We start from the raw sequence: 21,707 nt of genomic DNA on the forward strand, positions 1-21,707 counted from the left end.
CAATGGAAAAACACCAAACTTCTACCTAGATCCTTACATAAATGAGCATTTATATAAGGAAAGTGCTGAAGCCCTATCTCGCAGACCCAATTTAAACCATAACAACATTTGTATTTGCTTTGGCAGTACATATACTAAAATTGGAACGATACAGAGTAGATTAGCATGGCCCCTGCGCAAGGATGACACGCAAAATTGTGAAGCGTTCCACTTTTTTTTTTTTTTTTTTTTTAGCACCTCTGTAGTGCAATTGGAAGAACGATGGTACATTGTGCCCTTTGATTGGAATAGGCCTAAGTTCAATTCTTGTCGCGATGTGAGGAATCTTTATCTGGACGATTTTCAATCGAAGGTGAGTTAGCCGATCTCATATGGAGGTAGCAGGGTTTTTTCTCCCGGAAACTCGGGTTTTTCATCCCGCATGTAGACAAATCGGCTCTTCACAACATACCCAATTTACAGACATAGAATACCAGTTATGGTGGTGGTAGAGGTGGGCGGTAGATGGCGTTGATGGAGATGATTCATAGTAGAGGTTCGGTGTAGTGGTTGAGACAGTTGTAGGTGTCCTCTTGCAATGAGTCTTCAGACTCCTTGGAGGTGTCAGGAATAATAATAATAATACTATCACTAAAGTCTGGGAAATTGCAATCCTTAATTGTGTAAAATAAATTTGTATGTTATTTTATTTTAAATTAATCTAATTTTTTATTTATTTTCATCAGATATATTTTAATTTAATTCTATAACACTCTACTGCACGCATAGTGGGATTCCATTGTAAGCATGTGTCTTAACTGTATGTTATTCCTAGTATTGTTTGAAAAACTGTACTGATGATGTCTTAGGATACTTAGGACGAAATATTTACTTATTAAAAATTTAATTACTGTGGTTTATGTGTGTATGTTTTGTTATGAATACTCCACAGGTTTCACTATATAATAGTTAGTCACTGTTAGTGGGAGAGGAGGATGTCCAAGAAGGTTAATTTTCCATCCTTTTCTGATGCCATGATGTAGTTGATATAGGAGTATAGGTTGTGTTTAGTGTGCAAAGTGGGTAAATCATATGGCAAAAATATCTATATAGTGGCATACCTGGAATGATAGTTGAGGTATGGAGGAGAATAGTGTTATAGATGCTCAAGGTAGATATTGGCTAAAGCAGGAGATAGAATACTTAACTGTTGATTTCCTTTATTCCTCCCAGGTGTTTACCAAGTTCCTTGTGATTATTTTTTTGGTCAAACTGAATGCTCCATTGGAATAAGACTACAGAAATTAAAATCTTATGTCAGGTATAATAAGCCTGAGAAATCTGGTATTACACTTGTTCTACTAAACCATTACTGCTTCAAATTTCAGTATTTGTTCATAGAGGATGCTGAATTGCATTACATTACCTCAGCTTGAACCATAATGACCACCTTTCTTTACTTAAAATTTGAGGGAATCTTATTAACAATAAGCAGTAGTATTTTTAAATCACATCTTGCAGTCTGCTGTATTGCACTAGTGCCTGGCTTATATTTTTTGAAATTCATTGAAGATCTGATTTACATCAATGTTTGATTTAATAAAGTGTTATTAAACTTCTCATTTTTGTTTTCTAGTACATCACAAGTGCTACTAAAGACCTGTCATATCTTAGTTTGAATATACAGCACTGGTTCCCTCATCACACACTCGGGTAGTGCACTCTTTTCATTTCCCTCATGTAAAACATTTGAAACCATTATACATCTTCCATGGATGATTTCATTTTCACATTATCTGTTATTTTAGTATTTCCCTTGCATCTATCTGATTGGCTCCTCTTGCTAATTTCTGCATTTAGTCATATTACCTTTTCCTATCTGCCAAGTCCTGCAAAATCTGTTCTCTCAGTCTAGTGTTTTGTCTTATTAGTCAGATGAATTTCATTATTGTATTATATTTGCTACAAATTTATAGATTACACAGAAAGAACATTCCAATAACATACCATAAATAATTGTATGGTACAGGAATATTTTATATCATATTATTGTATATATTATACCACAAATAATGGTATGGTACAGAACTTAATTTAAATTGTAACCCACGAGTCCTATTCATAATCAGTCCCAATTTATGAAAATCTTGCATGCTGTATTAGTATGTTCAGTACTGAAGCAGTGAAGTTAGCATTTTGACATTTCTAGTATTTTTGTTCAGATACTCTAGGGAAGATCTTCACTGTCATATAAAGGTCACTGAACTCTACTTTAAGCATATTTCTGTCTGCATTTTGTACTGTGGGTAGGTCAGTGCATTCTTTCACCAACCTCCTTGAATAAAACCTGCTCTTCACTTCACTGCTCATGTCTTCCTTATACAGGTTCTAGAATCATCTCACGTTCTCTCCCTCTCACTGGTGAATCTCTTCCACATAATCTTGCCAACCTATGGCTCAATCTCTGCAATTAGTATTCCCTCAGTTTATCTCATGCCTGACATTTCAGAAACCTGACACCATTGTACTCATCTTTGAATCCTGTCTACTGTATCTTGATTCCTTGAAAGCTAGATGATGAAATTCATATTGTTTGAACAAGTTTTTATACAATGCAGACAGCCATTTTACTTTGTTCCCTTTCTCCTTATTGCCATAATCTGTTGTGATGTCCTTATAATTTTAGTATGCTGTTATCTAAATTTCAGGTTCTTTTCCACCATCTGGATTTCTTATTTTTCATCTTCATGATATCCCTGTCAATTGTATTCTCTGCATTCCTTGCCTTCCAAATTTCATACTTTACATTTCACATTGAAGTGCTAGATCCATTGTTCATCTAAATCCTGTAATGCTAATATCTGCTACGCTACTTATTCAAATTTCAACTTTGCATCATCTGTAAGCATTGTCGTTTAAACCTCTCCCATTGTATATAACTAATTTATAAATCTGAGTACTCTCAAAACAGATTCCCTGTTATCCCACTAGTAACTTTCCTCCTCTGGATATCATTCCCCATAATACATCTTGCTAATACCAATCAGATAGCTAGTTTGCTATCCAACTTGCTAATCTTATCTAACCCCATCCATCACACTTTAATTATTGGCTTGTCATTTTGCAATCTGTCAAAGGCCTTTGCAAAATCTAAATATATATATATATATATATATATATATATATAAAATCTGCTAACACCTTTACTTCCCTTATAGGAAATAGGAGAGGCTGTTTTAGTCCTATTGCAAGACTGAGTAGGCAGTTCAGTCTCCGCTGGTAGCCAATCAGTGATACTTAGCACAAGACCATCACAAATTTATTTTAAGTGCCATCCAGCGAAGAGACAACAGACATGCTGCCACCTTGTGGTCCCTAACATAATATATTTGTCTGAAACAGTGTGGGTTCTATTGTCAATTTTCTTGAGTTTATGGGATGAAAACATTGAGTTTTCCCAGAGGAAAAAACTGCTTGTGCCAGAGATTGACTTACTCGGGAACCAGTTGAAGAAAGGCTTAGAAAAAAAATTTCTCTACTCAGCAACTAGAATCAAACTTAGGTCTTCCTTTGGGCAGCCTATCACCCTAGAAGCAAACTTCACCACTGAGTTACAGGCCTATACTCTATATACTGTATATAAAATATTTCTTCCTTTGCTGGTAAATTCTTCATCCTTGCATTATGCAAATAGATTGTTGAAACAACTTTCTTTCCTTTAACATATTCATCATAATTTCTTCCAGCATTGTAAACATGGCTCTCAGACATGGACTAGCATATCATTTGAAACTTCAGGCTTATCACCTCTCTCTCTCCTTTTTGTGAAGTGGAATGATTTTACCTTTTGCTTTGCTCCTTTGGGATTTGCTTTTGTTGTGGGTGCCTATCTGACTGGAGCCACAATTTTGAAAACAGCTGTGCTGACTGGTTTTTCAAAAGGTGAGATATATCAGGTGTTTAATCAATGGAAAAATAATAAGAGGCATAGCTGTAGTCCTAAGACATTTTGTTAGGAATGAGATGGCCATTGTCTGAGAAGGCATGTATGGACAAATAGAACTTCCTATGTGCAGCAGTTGACTAAACATTTAATGAAGGCTGTTCCCAACTTATATCTTGCTGAACAATGTGCAGGGGATCATTATTGGCAGATTCATGTCTATACAGAAACCACTGATTTCTGCAAAGAATCAAAGATCATCTACAATGATGTCAGAAACATCATGACTGGACATCAGAAGACTGAAAAAGGTTGTGGTCTGATGAGTAACATTGCACCAAGTTCTGTACTGACGATAGGCAGAGAGTTTGGTGGGAGTCCCATGAAGCAGTGAATTCAGCTTGTCTTGTAAACAACTCAAGGTTCAGGAGATGGTGTGGGGCATGTTTTATTGGCATGGAATGGGTACTGTGATATTGCTGGAAGGTTGGGTATCCTCTAGGGAACATTATTGCTAATTAAGTTCATCTTGCAATGTTGAATTTTTATCCAGTTGGTTACAGTTGTTTTATAGATGACAGTGCTACTGTCCATTGTGCAAAAATTGTTCAGCAAGCATGACAGTGACTTCAACCACAAAGCTGAGATTTGAACTCCATTTAAAATATATGGGACATGTTAGAAAAACAAATCCTGGAACAAAGTCCTCTTTTGTCAAATCTGAACCAGTTAAAGGAGTGTCTAGTGAATGCCTGGTATGTTGTAGATGTAATCCAACACCTTGTAGAATCTATGCCAAACTGCATATTTGCTGCAATTCAGGCTAAAGGAGGTCCAACAAAGTGTTTCTAATTCAGTGACCAATATATGAAACTTCAAATTCTTCTGTGACTAGTGTCCTGTTAAACCAAACATTTTTATCCATTTTCAACTGTGTTTTACTTCTTAATTTCCATTTCTATTGTCATTATTTAGACAGTGTTTTAGCATTTTACATTTTCTTCATTCAGCAATTTATTGCATTGTTCCAGTATACAAATATTTTTGTTTTTCCTTTACTCCTAAAGCAGACTGATTAGTTTCATGCACATCTTTCTTGAAACCATTCCACATACTTTCTATATCCTGAACTGTGGTTAGCTCTTTCATAACATCTGTAAAACTTGCACTAGAAAATTTTTTAAATTAGCAGTTATCCATTGCCTTGATTAAAGCTTAAACTGTAATATGCTTTTATCAAGGTAACGATGAGAATTCTGTGCAAAACACACCTACTGAGAGTAGGTGTGTTTTGCATAGAATTTGTCCATTTACTATGAATTAGGCAGTCAGGTTGGTTGATTGGTAGAGGCTCTGCTACTAATGGCTTGCAGAAAATTAAGCAAGTTTGAGCATTGTTAATAGTTGGAAGGCGTTAATCGTTTGCAGCTGTTGGCACACTCTCCCTCAACGAGTCTTTGGACTCCCTGGAGGTGTCACATAATAATAATAATATTATTTTGGATATCATCAGGTGAGACAGAAGTCTACTTGTAAATATCTTTAGGTTTTAAATAGGCAATTGTCAGTCTTTTTAGCTTGCATAACTTTGGGAGAGGATCTCTTGCTGTTATCACTGCAATCATTCCAGTCACTTCTGCCAAGTGATTGGAATCTCTACTGAACTTGGCATTACAATCTCAGAATAACTTAGCATTTATTTACATTACTATATAAATGTAGTATATTCAAGCCTTCTTGAAATCATCCCATAGTCTTTCTTTGTAAAATTAACAAGTGAAATGATATCTTGTAGCAGGTTATAAAAGCACCCTCCATCTTTTTTATCCTCAATTAGGAGTGCAGGAGCATTGTGAAGATATCATTAAATGTTCTGAATATAGAACAAGAGAAGTATACAAGATGATTAGAAACCATAAATGGAGTCTATAGCAGAGAACCATAAAAGATGAAAGATGAAATCTTAAACACAGAAAAATTAGAGATGGACAGGATGCTGCTTGGTTATGTAAGAAATAATCTTATAGTCTGAAAGAGGTTAACTGATGAATTGAAGGCTGTATCATCACTAAGAACAAGAGAGACATATATACACTGAGGAAAGAGATTGTAAAGAATTTGAAGAATCATAAGTCTTGGGAATGATGAAATTACTGGTGAGATAAAGAAGCATGGTGATGAGATAATAATGAACAACACTAGTTCTGTAATTGTATGGAATGAAGGGAAAACACCAGATGAAAATGGTGTTTTCATCTGGTGTTTCCAACAATATCCATTCACAAAAACAGGAAGCAAAATGGACTGCAAAAATTACAAAATAATGCTTTGAGTCATGTTGGAAAGGAATTGTTGTTATTATTATTATTAGTAGTAGTAGTAGTACGGGCAACTCCAAGGAGTCCTTAGACTCATCGAGGGAGGCCCTAACATCATGTCAAGAACAACTATTCAACATTCACACAGTATCTATCATACTTTGTCTTGAACTCATTTACAGTCATGGCAGCTTATTCCACTCATTCGCCACTCTCCAAGTAAAAAACCTAGCTCTAACACTCTTGCCCAGCTTCCATGGATGGTCCCTAGTCCTCCCATCACCAGTCCTATTCTCAAAAATATCTTCTGAATTAATCTTATAGAAACTCTTCAGTAATTTGAATTCTCAATCATATCACCCCTTTTCCACCTATCAACCAATTTCTGCAACCCACAAATCTTCAACCTGTTCTCATAAGGTTCATTCCATAGACCTGCTATCATCTTGGTCACTCGTCTCTGGATCCTCTCCACCTCCTCCCCATCAAGAAGAAACCCTGGCGTCCAAATTTAGGTGCCAGGGTTTGGCACAGTAGTCTAGGTGGGGTCCTATCAAGGCTCGATACAGAGGAACAATAACCTGTTTGTCTGTGCTCGTCAAAGTATTTTTCAGCAACCAAGTGATTTGATGAGCTGATTTAGTCATTTTTGCAATGTGCCCCTTTAAACTTCAACTCCCTATCCACCAACACTCCCAAATCCCTGGCCTCTTCAATCTCCTGGAGTACAGTTCCACCAATGTGGTATACTGCTGCTAATCTTTTCACCCCAAAATGCATAACCTTACATTTTGCCACATTGAATTGACATCCACTCTCCTTAGCCCAGCCCTCCAAATCATCCTGCAAAATTTTGACATCCTGTGCATTCACTATTGCTCTATCCAACTTTGCATCATCAGCAAACAAATGAACAGTTCCTCTCAGATCCTTTCGTATATCGTTAATGAACAAATTAAACAGTGGTGGTCCAAGAACAGAACCCTTTTGCATACCACTAGTCACAGGCCGTCTTTTGGACTCTACTCCTGAATAAACCACTCTCTGATATCTCTCCATCAACCACCCTCCTATCCATCTCACCAACCCTATATCCATCCCCATATGCTGCAGTTTACTGATTAGAATTCCATGTGGTATCCTGTCAAAGGCCTTAGCAAGGTCCAGTAGAATCATTGTAAACCCATTACCCTTATCCAGTTCAGCCGTCACTGTGTTATAAAACATAAGTAAGTTACAGAGGCATGATCTACCCTTCACAGTGCTGTCCCCCATACAGTATCCCATTTTCATCTATCCATTCCTGTATTCTCCTCTTGACTATTTTCTCCAAGACCTTGACAACAAGACCTGATATCAGCAGAAAGAATGAGAGGGAAAGGGAAAATTGGCTAATGCCTTTTTTATACCTCATAGGAAGTGGTGAGGTTGTTTTAGTCCTATTTTGAAGCCCGAGGGACAGTCCAAATCCACCATAACTAATCAGAGATATCTGACCAAAGGTTAATGGCATCAGTGGAAGAGAAACAGAAAAATACCACCATCTTGTGGTCCCTGATCTTAATGCAATATATTGTCTGAAATAATGCTAATTCTATTGGTGATTTTTCTTGAGTTCATGGGAAGAAAAATCCAAGTTTCTGGGAGGAAAAAATATTGTCTGAAATAATGCTAATTCTATTGGTGATTTTTCTTGAGTTCATGGGAAGAAAAATCCAAGTTTCTGGGAGGAAAAAACGTGCTTGCTCTTGCCAGAGATCAACTAACTTGGAAACCAGTCAGGGGAAGGCCTGGAAAAAAGTTCCTCTAGTTGGTGACTAAAATTGAACTTAGAATACTTATTCTTCAGGTGGCCTAGCACTATGGATGCAGATGTCATTTCCACAGAACTAACAGAAGAAAATTTAGAAGATGAGCAAGCAGGATGGATTCAGAAGAGACCAGAATATCATAGCCACTTCTGATATTAATGTGAAGATTAATTGCTGAGAAAGTTCTATGTAAAAATACAAATATTTTGCCTGATTTGTTGACTTAGAGAAAGCATTTGACAGCATAGATCAGGAAGTGGGCTATACCTGAATCTTATGGGGAGGACAGGAACCTGATATATCTATTGTAGAATATCAATGATAAAGCAGAGTCTGCTGTGAAAAGTTGTGGAAAAACAGTAAGATATCTGGATAATGAGAGGTACGAGAAAAGGACACCCAATATCCCCTCATCTTTATGTGGAAAGAAGAATGTGTGTTATAATGGAGAATGTAACTTCCTAGTGGAAGATAGTAATTTATGATTTGCATTTTCTTCAGTATTTGACATTATTCAAGAACATGAAATTGAAAGAATAGTGCTGAATATTCCCTTTTAAATCATTCCCTATATTATTAATATGCAGATTAGAGTAGTGGCCTTAGTACAGTGCCTTGAAGCACTCACTCCATTAGTTACCCTCATTCTCCTAGATTCCATTCCACCATATGTTACTCTGGTTTTGTCAGCCATCTCCCAATCTGTCACCAGCTTCATACTTTATGTAAATCTGTTAGATGCCTTTACAAAGTCCAGTATATCATGGTATAGCTATTTCCCTTAACTGATTCTGTCATTATAAAATGTGAGTAAATTAAGGTGTCAATCATTCTGCTCATTTTTCTTCATGGAAAACAAATTTTGTGCATCTTCTATTTTGCTGCATTTTTAATAATGTAATTTGGACAAGATCTATATCATATCAGTGCATGCCACTTACAAGCAAGAGGGTAAGAAGAAGAAAGGATATATAAGCCATTTGGAACAGCTATCGAAAGGAAAAGCTCCTGGGGCTGATGGAGTGTCAGTGGAATTAAGAGCATCTGTGGATGATGAAGTAGTGAATATATTTAATGAAATTTGTCAACAGGTTTTGAAGAAAATATAGTGGTCTAGATATAGGAAAACATCAGTATTCATTCCGAAGATTGTAAGAATGATAGAACCATTTCTTTAATTTTGCATGCAAGTAAACTTATGCTGAAAGTGACCCAACGAAGGTTAGAGCCATATGTGAATAAAGAAATGTCACAAGAGCAGGCAGACTTTCGGAGAGGTAGAGGAACTAGAGACAAAATAGCAAACATCAAATGAATTATGGAAAGAACAAGAGAATTTCAGAAGGAAGTATTCATCTGTTTTATTGATTATAAGAAAGCTTTTAGTTGCGTGGATCACAACATTGTGGATTGTAATGAGATCAATGGGAATACCTGAACATCTGATTGTTCAGGTATTCCCATTAAGAATAAGATTCAGTAAAAACCAGTCTTTGGAGAAACAGTGTTAGAATGGAAAAAGGGGCATGGTAGGGTTGTATACTGTTGCCCTATCTTTTTAATATTTATAGTGAATATATTATGAGAATGGCTAACTTAGACAAAGATCCAACTGGAATTAAGATTGGTGGCTGAAAAATAATTTAAGACATGCAGAATGATACAACACTCATAGCAGAAACTAAGGAAGATCTGGAGTGGTTGATTCTATTGGTTAAGAGGGAAAGTAACAAAGCTGGGTTTAATTTAAACATCTGCAAAACAAAAGTGTTAGCTTTTGGCAATTTAAATGAATTTATAAGAGAGGGAGATAAAATATAAATCATTGAAAGTTATGGTTCTGGTGTCCAGAATCAGAAATGATGGTAAATGTGAAGATGAAATTAAAAGGATAGTTATGGGGGGGGGAAAGCTATGTTAAACCTGACAAAAGTTATGAAAGATAAAGGCATAAGGCCATGAAAGTTGAACTTGTCAAAGCAATGGTATTTCCAGTAGTGAAGTATGGATGTGAAAGCTGAATTATTAAGAAGAAAGATTGAAAGCGAATCGATTCATTTGAATTATGGGTGAGGAGGAGACTGCTAAGAATCCCATGGATTACAAGAATGACCAGTAAGATTTTAGAGTTTAAAGACAGAATGCTCCTTGAAGGCAAAGATTTCTAAACAGAAGTTTGTTCTTTTGACATGTTATGTGAACTGATGAATCATTGGAAAAGGCAGTTATGTTGGGGAAGATTGAAGGAATGAGAAGAGGAAGACCACAAAAAACTTATCTATCGAAAACCACAGAAAACAAAAAAACACAGTGCTGAAAAAAAAGGATCCACTTGTCCTTTTTTTTTTTCAGCAATTGTAAGTTCAAGGCCATTGGGATGGAGAGCCTTTGTGCCCAAGATCACCAAGAGTTGAAAACTACCTCATAGCACATAACAATAAGCCATTCAAATTATTAAGGGCAATGTTGTTTTATCTGTTTTTCTAATATAATTGGGGAAATCCATTTAATAGTATTTGATTTGACTTGAAAGAAGAATATGGCAGTTAGCAAACATTTTTCATTACTATATATATAAAAAAATTCTAAACTTTATTATAATTAGGAGTGTGATTTGGAAATAAAGGAGACTTTACGAACTGGATGTATTGATTCTGTAATTCAGGATTTGTTTAGATGGGCGTGTGATGAAAGCATGTTCAAGTATGAAGACCTGCATGTGAGTGAAGCTTTGTGCAAGCAGTGTGGAACAGATGATTTTTGTTAGAACAAATTATTTGATAGTCAAGTATGGTAGGAATGAGAATTTAAGAGATCTACTGGAAGTGAAGATTGACAATTTTTTCTGCAGTAAATGAAAATTGATGACTTAGCTATAACTGCATATGATTTTTATCCAGGTCATGTAGAAGGAATAGTGTGCAGTATGTTTGGAATGCTTTTATTGGTAAAGAAGAATTTACCCTCAGTGTGGAATGTATTTGAATGGATTTGGTGTTAAATCTTGGAGTAGTAATTGTTCTCTTGGAATTGTTATGAAGAGCAATTGTGGTGAAGGAAACTAGATATAATACTAGAGATAAAAGAAATGTTTAACTTATGTTAAGCAAAAATGCCTATTAAAATTATTTTATTTATGTATCTGAATGGATTATGGTGAAAATTCTATGATTAAAATTGTTTTAATGTAAGTTATCAGTTTCTTTTATCTCTAGTGTTAATTACTTTCCTTGATTCTTTACATTCACTGTTCACAACGATTCCAACTGAACAGCTTTTAAAGCTAAACAGGAACAACATAATATGCAATTGACATAGTGGTTGATGCCATAATAGTAAGGTAACATCATTTCCTAATTATTATTTAAATAATAAAGACAAATTAGGAAAGGTTAGCAGACTGAAAAGTACTATTTTTCATAAGAGAGATAAACATAGATCATTAGATCTATTTGAGTTTTGGACAGTATAGTATAGTAACATTTCACAATTTTCTTTATAAAGTTGTTCCATTAGGCATCTACTCCTATGTAGGATTTTTCTTATTCCACAGTACTGCTTAGTAAAGATGGCAAGTTCAGCAAGGCTAGATTGTTCATGATATTTGTTATTCAATTTATGTTCTTCGTGACAAAGGCAGATCTTCCGAATTGTTCAAAATAAGATAATAGCAGAGGAGTTTATAGGCACCTGAAAAATTAAGTGGAGGAAGCTTGTATTTTGAAGAGAAAGGTGGAGATTTTTCTGATAGGACAAAAGATCTGTGTACATAGTCAAGATGTGGCCATATCATAGACTTACAGAATAGAACTTCCCCATCTCTACTCGTCATTGCATTTGTATACATAGTACTAACATACTATAGGTTGACCAATCAACCTCGTGTGCATTTTTCAGCATACAAATAATCCTTTGAGCTATTTTATCAACTTTTTTTTGTTTACCATCACCCCCAAACTGGAAATAGGATTCTTAAATTTCTCCTTGCATTTTTTTTATTTTATTTTTTTTTAAATTTCAAGGGCAGTTTTTCATAAGCATATATAACCACTTTTCTATAATTTGCAAATAAAATGATTTCTGTAGGTGTCCTGATTTAGGATGTTTTTCCAGATCTTTGCTTTCAACTCTGATAACCTGCTTTATTATTATATTGTGATATAGCATTTTTTACCAAGAGGCCCCTTTGTTAATCTTATTTTTTTTTTCTGTTTTGAATAATCAGGCTCATAAGATTTATCTGATCATTTGATTTTCATCACTTTCTGTGTGTGATGAAACTGAATCATAATTCTTTAGATTCAGATCATGCATGTTTAGGAGGATCTCATAAAGTGAATAATCCTTTGATTCTATTCATGATAATTGCTTTTCTGAATTGGCTTCTTTTGAAGGGCCTCTTGTTTATTCCATTTGACAAGAATTTTCATTTGTGGATCATTATAAAATATTGCAGGTTCCAAACCAAAAGATAACTAACTGCTGAAATATTAAATTTATACAAAAAACTGCAAGATAACTAGAAAAATATACATTTAATCAGAATTGTTTGGTCTCTAAAACCACCAGTTTAGTTTATTGTAAGTTGAGGAGGGTAATGATTACTAATGAATCAATGCATAAGTTGTGCAGAAGGAATGGTGTGCAGTTTTTAAGCCTATGGACTGAATTTGACAGATTAAATAATGCTGATGGATTGCACTTAATGGTTTCGAGTTAGGTATTTTAAAAGCATTGCTCATGTGAAAGCACAGTCAGGAAAGCTGAAGTTATTAAAGGTGTGTATGTGTGTGCAGGCACCCCATGAGGTGAGAGAGTACCAAAAATGGCAGAATCATGTCTCAAACTACCTTTACGGCTTGTAGTCAGTACAAGGTGTAAAGGTAGTTGGGAGCCTAAGTGAATGCTACAGTTATTACTAATGCTAAAAGTATCAGGAACTATTATTGTTTATATGGCTGCTCCATGGAGTCAAGACTTGTCGCAGGAGACCCACTCTATTCATTAATACACCTTAAACCTATTCATTGTGGGGATACTCGCAACCACCTCTGGCAATCCATTTCACTCATTCACCACTCTCTAAGAAAAGAACCTAGTCTGCACACCCTTACTAACCACACTCTTAGACAGCTTCCAAGTGTGACCCCCTTGGTTGTATTGAAAAATTTCTGTGTTGGTCTTATAGTATCCCTTTAGTAACTTATAAGTTTCTATCATATCCTCTCTCCTCTGCCTGTCAGCTAAATTCTGCAACCCATACACTCTCAATCTCTCTCTCTCTTATAGGGAACATTCCACAGATCTGTCACCAGCTTGGTCACTCATTTCTAAATCCTTTCCACTGCCTTCTGATCCCAAAGAAACTCAGGTGACCAAATTTGTGCACATTAGTCAACATGTGGCTGAATCATAGCCTTATAAAGATAGATAATAACCTCCTTATCTTTATTTGTCCATATGCTCTTCATCATATAAATAATCCTCTGAGGTATTTTTCCAATTCTTCAATAGGTCTCCTCTGAATTTCAAATCTCTATCCATCATCACCTCCAGATCCCTAGCTTCATTAATTTTCTGTAAACTAGCACCATCAATATCATACGAAGTGTGTGATCTTTTCATCCTGAAGTGCATTATTTTACAACATTGAAGAGACAACCATTATCCTTTGCCCATACTGCCAATTTTTTTAAATCATTTTGTAAGATATCTACATCACCTTTATCAACTATTGCTTTCTCTAGTTTTGCATCATTGGTAAACAACTGAATGAACCTCCTCCTTTCAGATCTTCTATATTGTTAATATACAAATTAGAGTAGTGGTCCTAATATAGAGCTCTGGGGCACCTATTAGTCACCTTCATTTTGCCTTGATTCCACTCCACCATACACCACCCACTGTTTGTCAGCGACCCATTATCCATGCCACCAGCTTCATATCTATTCCCATTTGCTCCAATTTATGTAATAGTTTTACATGCAGTATTCTGTCAAATGCCTCTTGCAAAGTCCACAGCAGTATCATGCTGTAGCCATTTCCTTTATCAAATTCTGCTGTCACCTTATAAAATGTGAATAAATTACTGAGGCTGGACCTACCTTTTATAAAACCATGCTGTCTCCTATAAAGTATCATTCTTATCCACTCATTTCTGAATTTTATTTTTAACCAACTTTTCCAATACACTTTAACCATCACTTAAAAGGTTCTAATTGGTCTGTAACTTGTTGCTTCTGTCTTGGAGCAGCCTTTATGTAATGGAACTATCTTACTCTCTTTCTACTCCCTAGGAACCTTGCCAGAGCTGAGACTTAGATTAAACAACTTCGTCAGAGGCACTGCCAGTTCACCTGCACATTCTCGTATGCCACACGAGCTGACATATCATCCAGGCCTACTGCTGTATTCACATTGATATTTTTTTACTAAATAACTTAAGGAAATTGCAACGTACAATAGAATATACATTAAAATAAACTTTAATATATTTTCAATATTTCAACAATGTCACTTTGCCATCTTCAAAAGGAACTTGCAATAAAGACACGTGAACGCAGGCACTAAACACAGTAAATGAAAACGAAGCGAGGTGGCTATGGCTTTCCTAAAAGTCCTGATGGTGCCCCTCTTAGCCGACTATGTAGGTATTCTTGGCCGTTGGGCTGAAGGTCTCCTGATGTAAGCCTTCAAATTTGAGATTGTCCAAATTTGGGAGGCTTATATCAGGAGACCTTCAACCCAACAGCCAAGAATATCTACATAGTCTGCTAGGGGGCACCATCAGGACTTTTAGGAAACTAAACTTCATTCTCATTTACTGTGCTTAGTGCCTGCATGCACGTCTTTATTGTAAGTTCCTTTTGAAGATGGCAATGTGATGTTGCCGAAATATTGGAAATATATTAAAGTTTAATTTAACGTATATTCTATTGTACGTTGTAATTTCCTTAAGTTATTTAGTAAACATGTATAACCAACGTCTAAGCCTTTCTACGAGGATATTTTTTTAATATACTGAGTATCTCCAGTTCATCTACCTCAAATGCTCACATCAGTCTATCACCTTAGTATACCTTTGCAAAGTGACCACTTAGGTAACTGAACTATTTCTTCTGCTTTTGTCACTTTCTTACAATCAGCACTGAGTAAAGTTATCTTTCCATAATCATTATTTCTCTTACTTGCTACTTACTTACTTGAAAAACCCTTTTGGACTTACTTTACCTGTTTAGCTAATTTTCTCTCAATCTGATTAAGCCTTCCTTACCATACTACTAGTTGTTTCTTGCTCTTGTGCTTTATACTGCTTCATGGGCATGCTTGATCACCTTGTTTATATTTTCCATAATGTTTTTTTGTACTCCTGCTTTATATTGCTAGTCATTCACTTAATCCCTACTCGTTTATATTCTTTACCCTTGGTATGCACTTTGATACTATCTCATCCAAACATTTCTTGACTATGCACTAATGACATTCATTCCATTTAGTTTATTATTATTACGGGCAACTCCAAGGAGTCGATAGACTCATCGAGGGAGGCCCTAACATGTCAAGAACAACTATTCAACAATCACACAGTATCTATCATACCTCGCCTTGAACTCATTCACAGTCATGGCACCCACAACAGACTCTGGCAGCTTATTCCACTCGTTCACCATTCTCCAAGTAAAAACCTGGCTCTAACACCCTTGCTAACCACACTCTTGCCCAGCTTCCATGTATGGCCCCTAGTCCTCCCATCACCAGTCCTATTCTCAAAAATATCTGAATTAATCTTATAGAAACCCTTCAGTAATTTGAATGTCTCAATTATATCACCCCTTTCCACCTATCAATCAATTTCTGCAACTCACAAATCTTCAACCTGTTCTCATAAGGTTCATTCCATAGACCTGCTATCATCTTGGTCACTCGTCTCTGGATCCTCTCCACCTCCTCCCCATCAAGAAGAAACCCTGGCACCCATATCTGGGCACAGTAGTCTAGATGGGATCTTATCAAGGTTCGATACAGAGGAACAGTAACCTGTTTGTCTCTGCTTGTTAAAGTATTTTTCAGCAACAGTGATTTGATGAGCTGATTTAGCCACTTTTGCGATGTTGTCCCCTGAACTTCAATTCCCTATCCACCAACATTCCCAAATCCCTAGCCTCGTCAATCTCCTGGAGTATGGTTCCTCCAATGTGATATACTGCTGCTAATCTCTTCACCCCAAAATGCATAACCTTACACTTTGCCACATTAAATTGACATCGATTGGCCTTAGCCCAGTCCTGGCACTTCTCCGAGTTTGATTCTAAGTTTGTCATAATTGCCAGCCTTGTAGTTCTGCATAAATCCTTTCTTGATTGAAATTTCTACATTTTCTTTTCTCCTTCCAATCTACACATTGAGCAACCTCCCAGGACAAGATTTCATGGTCACTTTTCCTGTCCAATAGCCTTTTTTGTACTGTAACTTAAAAAAAAGAAATGTACATTTCTTTAAGAAATAATATGCTCTCTTTTATCTGGCATTAAAGAAATAACATTTAATAGGCACTAAAGGAATCCATGTTAATATAACATTTTGTTGCTGAGTTTTTTAGTTTTTTATTTAATTCAAACTTAATGTTTTTTTTTTTTCTTTACAGCATTCTTGAATATTTAACAAACTGAAGAGCATCAGCTATGCCAATTTCAGGAGGTATGAAATTCATTATGCCCTTGTATTATGAAACAGCTTAAATAGTAATTACTTCTGTAAAATATTTTTTTTTCTGAGCTGCATGTCGCCTAGATATTTCAGTATTGGATATTGCTATTAAGGTTTGTTCTTTAAACTAAATCACCTCCCAGTAGAAAGCAATAGTAAACTAGCTGTTAGGAAGACATCTCCACATAGCTTATAAGGAATGCAGAGAATGAACTTGAGCTTTTCCTTGTCTTTTAATGGCAAACTCCATCCTGTATATCTCAGAATACTAAATGAACAAAGTTGATTGACAATTTGAGACTTTAGCCTGCCAAATTGTATTCTCTGTTGGCTTAATCACAGACCAGTATGATACAATATGATGAAATGCCATACCAGCTGGGGGTGTTGTTTAATTAAGCAACTTGTACCAGCTCTTTTTTTTTCCTGTCCAATTTTTAGTTTCCTACCAAAAAGAATATGCTGGTATTTGTCAGGATTCTGTATAAATGTCATAACTTATTTGGACAAACTAGCTGCTTAGTGGAGTAGACTTGAACATAAGTACTACATCTGTTACTGGAAGTCTCACAAATCTGGACTTGCACAGCATGGAGTCAATGCTTAATACATGATCCTTGGAAGGACACATAGACCATAGAATAAATTGAAGATGTCAAGAAATTATATTCTTGGTTTCATCCTTTATTCAAGTGTAAGCAAACAGTTTGAAGTAGCTTCATGACTGGGCTACTTGTATATAAAGGCTAATGACTTCAGTTGCTTTAGTATCCCATAATGCAATATATAATGTATAATGCTATGCATTATGGGAAGTCTACTACCTAGACTGGTTTCAACCTTTGAGATCTCATCTGTGGGAGCCAGACCCAGAAGCGTGATACCATGTTGAAGTAATGCAGAAGTCTTATTTCCATATACAAGCAATCAAAAGGTGTCACACCTTATTACTAAAAATACTCTGGATTTAGAGATGTTGAAAGTTTTTCCACTTGGTTATAGTATAAATTAAAGATGCAAAGAAATTATATTCTTGTTTCATCCTTTGTTCAAGCATGTGCAAACTTTGAATTATTAAGATACTTCACCCACAAAATTTATTTGCTTAGGTAAAGGATTAAAACAATATAATTTGTCAAGTATAATACAGAAGTTGTTTTAATTACAAATGGTTGTACAAAGAGCTCTGAGGGATTTTACATCATCCAAATTTAAATTGGTCTGGATCTAGTCTTGAGCAGCTTTATTTTTACGTTTTATCCTTAAGGGATTTCAGTTTGATTGGTTTGTCATCTTCTTAGCTTGCACACTCATGTGCAGTTAACTGATTGCTGTATATTCTACCTTGTTCAAGTGTTTGCTATCCTAACAATGAGGATTAACTTATTTTCAGTTCAAAATATTTATTGAATTGTGTTATCAAGAAAACTTTCTATGTGTTTGCATTCTAACATCTAAACTGGGATGTCTTATTCATGAAACACTGACTTAAAGAAAAGAAAGAATAACTCGTTATTAAACATCAAACATGAAGGTATTTCTTGACTAGCAGGCAGTTTCAAGGTATCGGCAAACATTTCAAAATAAGGAAATTGGACAATGAGACCTATGTGTATGGTCATGCAGAAGGTTCTAGCATGGAAGACAAAAAAAAAGTTTGGAGTTATTAGAATGGGCAGTTGATTACATAAAGGAAACAGGAGTAATATTTCTTTAAGAGAAATACAGAATTTTTTTATTAGGAAAAAATGAACCATACTGGAAAAAAAATATATGTACAAAACTAAAAATAATTAGAGTTAAGCTGCTTTCATATTTGAACTGTGGTCAAATATACAAATATTATTTGAGAAAGAATCGCAAGAACCAAACTTTGGGTGAGTAATCCAAGCAAAATCTGAAGAAGTCATTGATTCACCTAGGGGGAGGTATGTAGTGTTTATAAGGATAGAAAAATCTGAAAATAGAAAAGTCTGCATATTGCTCTAAGAGAATAGAGCAATATGCAGACTTAGAAAAAATAAGCTTAACAAGTCATGGGAAGACTAGGAATAATATTGAGGATAAATATCATGAAGGTTGCAGAAATATCTAGATTGTTGAAAAAACTTAAAGATTACTGTAAAGGTGACTTAACAATTGAAGATTAAGGAAATTTTGGAAGTCTGAAATAATTATTTGAAAAATAACTAATTCAGATTTAGTTTGGTAAAATATAAAACTGAAAAATAGGAGGAAGAAATTGCCTCTTCTTCAAAGTCTTCAAGATAAATGTTTGCAAGGACTGGAGATAACGGACTTTCCATTGCTAATCCAGACTTCTGTTTGTAAAAAAAAAAAAAAAAAAAAAAAAAAAAAAAAAACTTTTTTCGAATTTAAAATATCCTGATTTGACGCTGTGATAATAATGCAAAGATCTTTTTAGAAACATTGTTCTTTAGAAGAATAAGAACCTCTTCAGTGGGAACATTTGTAAAGAGGGACACGATGTCAAAGCTGGCTATAATATCCAAGTTGGATGATTTGAAGTGTTTAATCTTGGAAATAAAGTCAGATGAGTTTTTAATGAAAGAAGATTTTCCTGTGAAGTATTTCAGAGAAGAGGCGAGATATTTTGACAAGTTGTAGGTAGGAGAATCGATACCTTTTGACTATAGGTTTTAAAAGAATATCTTCCTTATGTATCTTCGGAAGGTCATAAAGATGAGGGAATAAGTGGGTGAAGGGAGCAGAGTGAATCCGCTCTCACCAAACCTGCTGATCTTCCCCCCCATTCAAAATAAAGTGGTTATAAACTTATCTTCTCACAACTTCTCTCTCTTGCAGAAGGAAAAAATTCTCTCAAGAGGCCTCAACTTTGTTTTATTGCCAAGATCTATTCCTAAAGAATTATTTCTCACAAAAATTGAAAAGGCGGCTTCTCTTCTCCCCTCCTAAGAGGAAACTTATTTTGCATGGAATCAATTTTCACCAACAGTGCCAAACCTCCTGCAGATAACGTTCTACCTTGAACGACTGGCTCTAAAGCAATTAAAAAAACAAAGATATTATCCTTCCAGCCGACAAAGGAAATGCAACTGTAATCCTAAACAAATCGGATTACTGCTGAAAACTCTTCGAATTATTACACTCAGACACTGCTGGACAGGGATCCCACGAGAGAGAGATCCACAACCGCACAAATAACTTACTAAGAACTACTTCAGAATTGCCTACGAATATATGCCTTTCACTCTGCTCCCTTCACCCACTTATTTCTTGTCTTTATGGCCTTCTTAAGATACATAAGGAAGATGTTCCTTTAAGATGTTCCTATAGTCGAAGGTATCGATTCTCCTACCTACAACTTGTCAAAATATCTCGCCTCCTCTCTGAAATGCTTCATAAGAAAAATCTTTCATTAAAAACTTATCTGACTTTATTTACAAGATTAAAGACTTCAAATTGTCCAACTCAGATATTATAGCCAACTTTGACATCATGTCCCTTTTTACAAATGTTCCCACTGAAGAGGTTCTTTCTTTTCTAAAGAACAAGGTTTCTAAAAAGATCTTTGCATTACTATCACACTGTGTCAAATCAGGATATTTTAAATTCGAAAACAGTTTTTACAAACAGAAGTCCAGATTAGCAATGGGAAGTCCATTATCTCTGGTCCTTGTAAACATCTATCATGAAGAATTCGAAGAAAAGGCAATTTCTTCCTCTCCATTAAAACCAAAGATATGGCTCCACTACATAGATGATGTATTCCTGATTTAGCCACATGGTCTAGATAACCTCAAAATATTTCAAAATCACCTGAACGATATACATCCAAATATTAAATTCACTTATGAGCTAGAAGTGAATGGCTCCCTTTCTTTCTTGGATATTCTATTAACCAAGTCAGCTAAACATATCAAATTCTCCATTTTTAGAAAGCTGACACACACTGACAGGTACCTTCATGCGGACTCTCACCATTATCCACCACAAAAATTTGGCATCATCTCAACTCTGGGTCATTGAGCAAGATCTTTGTTGTCAGATGAACAAGAACTTCACAATAAACTCAAACGCTTTCAAAATACTTTCAAGAACAATGGATACTCTAGGAGAACTATAAATAGTATATTGTTGTTTAACCTGTCACCATCAACAACACAATGAAGATGCAACTAATTCCAAAGGCTGCATATCTTTATATTAGCTCTCTATCACCAATTTTAGCAAAAATTTTAAGGAAATACAATATCAAGACTTTTTTTCACTACTTTACCCAAACTTCACTCAGTCTTAAGCCGTCCAAAGGAGAGACATAATAATCTTCAATATCCTGGTGTCTACAGAGTTCTCTGAGATTGCAGTAAACCGTACTACGGTCAAACGGGAAAAATCCATGGAACTCTGCCTAGAAGAGCATCAGAGAGACATCTCCTACAACAGAACTTGAGCCAGTGCCTTGTCCAGCCGTGTATTATATTTGGCAAACTCTACCGAAGAAAGCCTCCCACACAAAATACACTGGGATTTGACTAACAATATTCATAGATGCTATGATGAATTAGAGAGACGGATTCTAGAATCTAAGGAAATTGTTCTTGACCCCGTTCACATTAATGCCAACCTAAGCTATAGCTTGCCAGACTCTCACAGCTCTGCCATTTAATATTGGAGATCATGAGACCTTACACACATGCATGCCATGATGTTACAGCCAGAGTTCTTTCTTCCATTGAAATGTTAACCTCTGTAGAAATCCAGTACTTGTACAGTTCTCTCTGATATTTTTTGTCCTTTTTGCTTGCACCTGACAGTCTGTTCTCACACGAAACTGGTTGTGTGTATTAATAAAGTTTAACTCAAAACCTCTGTTTTCAGTCATTAAATAATAATTTGAATATGTTATCAAACCAAGTAAACTTTCAATTTAATAATAAATATATTTATTTCCCCCCCCCTCCCCAC

At 35.5% G+C, this 21,707-nt stretch overlaps 1 protein-coding gene and 1 non-coding gene across 3 annotated transcripts in view; both read left to right on the forward strand.

The window, feature by feature from the left end:
- The window catches only part of LOC150096712 (multiple PDZ domain protein-like), a 1,501,001-nt gene that overhangs the window by 7,065 nt on the left and 1,472,229 nt on the right, over positions 1 to 21,707 (forward strand). For both annotated transcript variants that reach the window (XM_090408593.1, XM_090408594.1), the window contains exon 2: positions 16,696 to 16,748. In XM_090408593.1, coding sequence (XP_090264719.1) covers positions 16,733 to 16,748 — 16 coding nt within the window. In that variant the 5' untranslated portion in view covers positions 16,696 to 16,732. The remainder of the gene's footprint in view (positions 1 to 16,695; positions 16,749 to 21,707) is intronic.
- Positions 111 to 217, forward strand: LOC150096713 (U6 spliceosomal RNA). Its single transcript, XR_016549865.1, has one exon. It is a non-coding gene; the product is annotated as a U6 spliceosomal RNA (small nuclear RNA).

This window comes from Typopeltis vanoorti, chromosome 18, assembly GCF_054136105.1.
Source record: "Typopeltis vanoorti isolate ZY-2024b chromosome 18, IOZ_Tvanoo_1.0, whole genome shotgun sequence".
Lineage (NCBI taxonomy): Eukaryota > Metazoa > Arthropoda > Arachnida > Uropygi > Thelyphonidae > Typopeltis > Typopeltis vanoorti.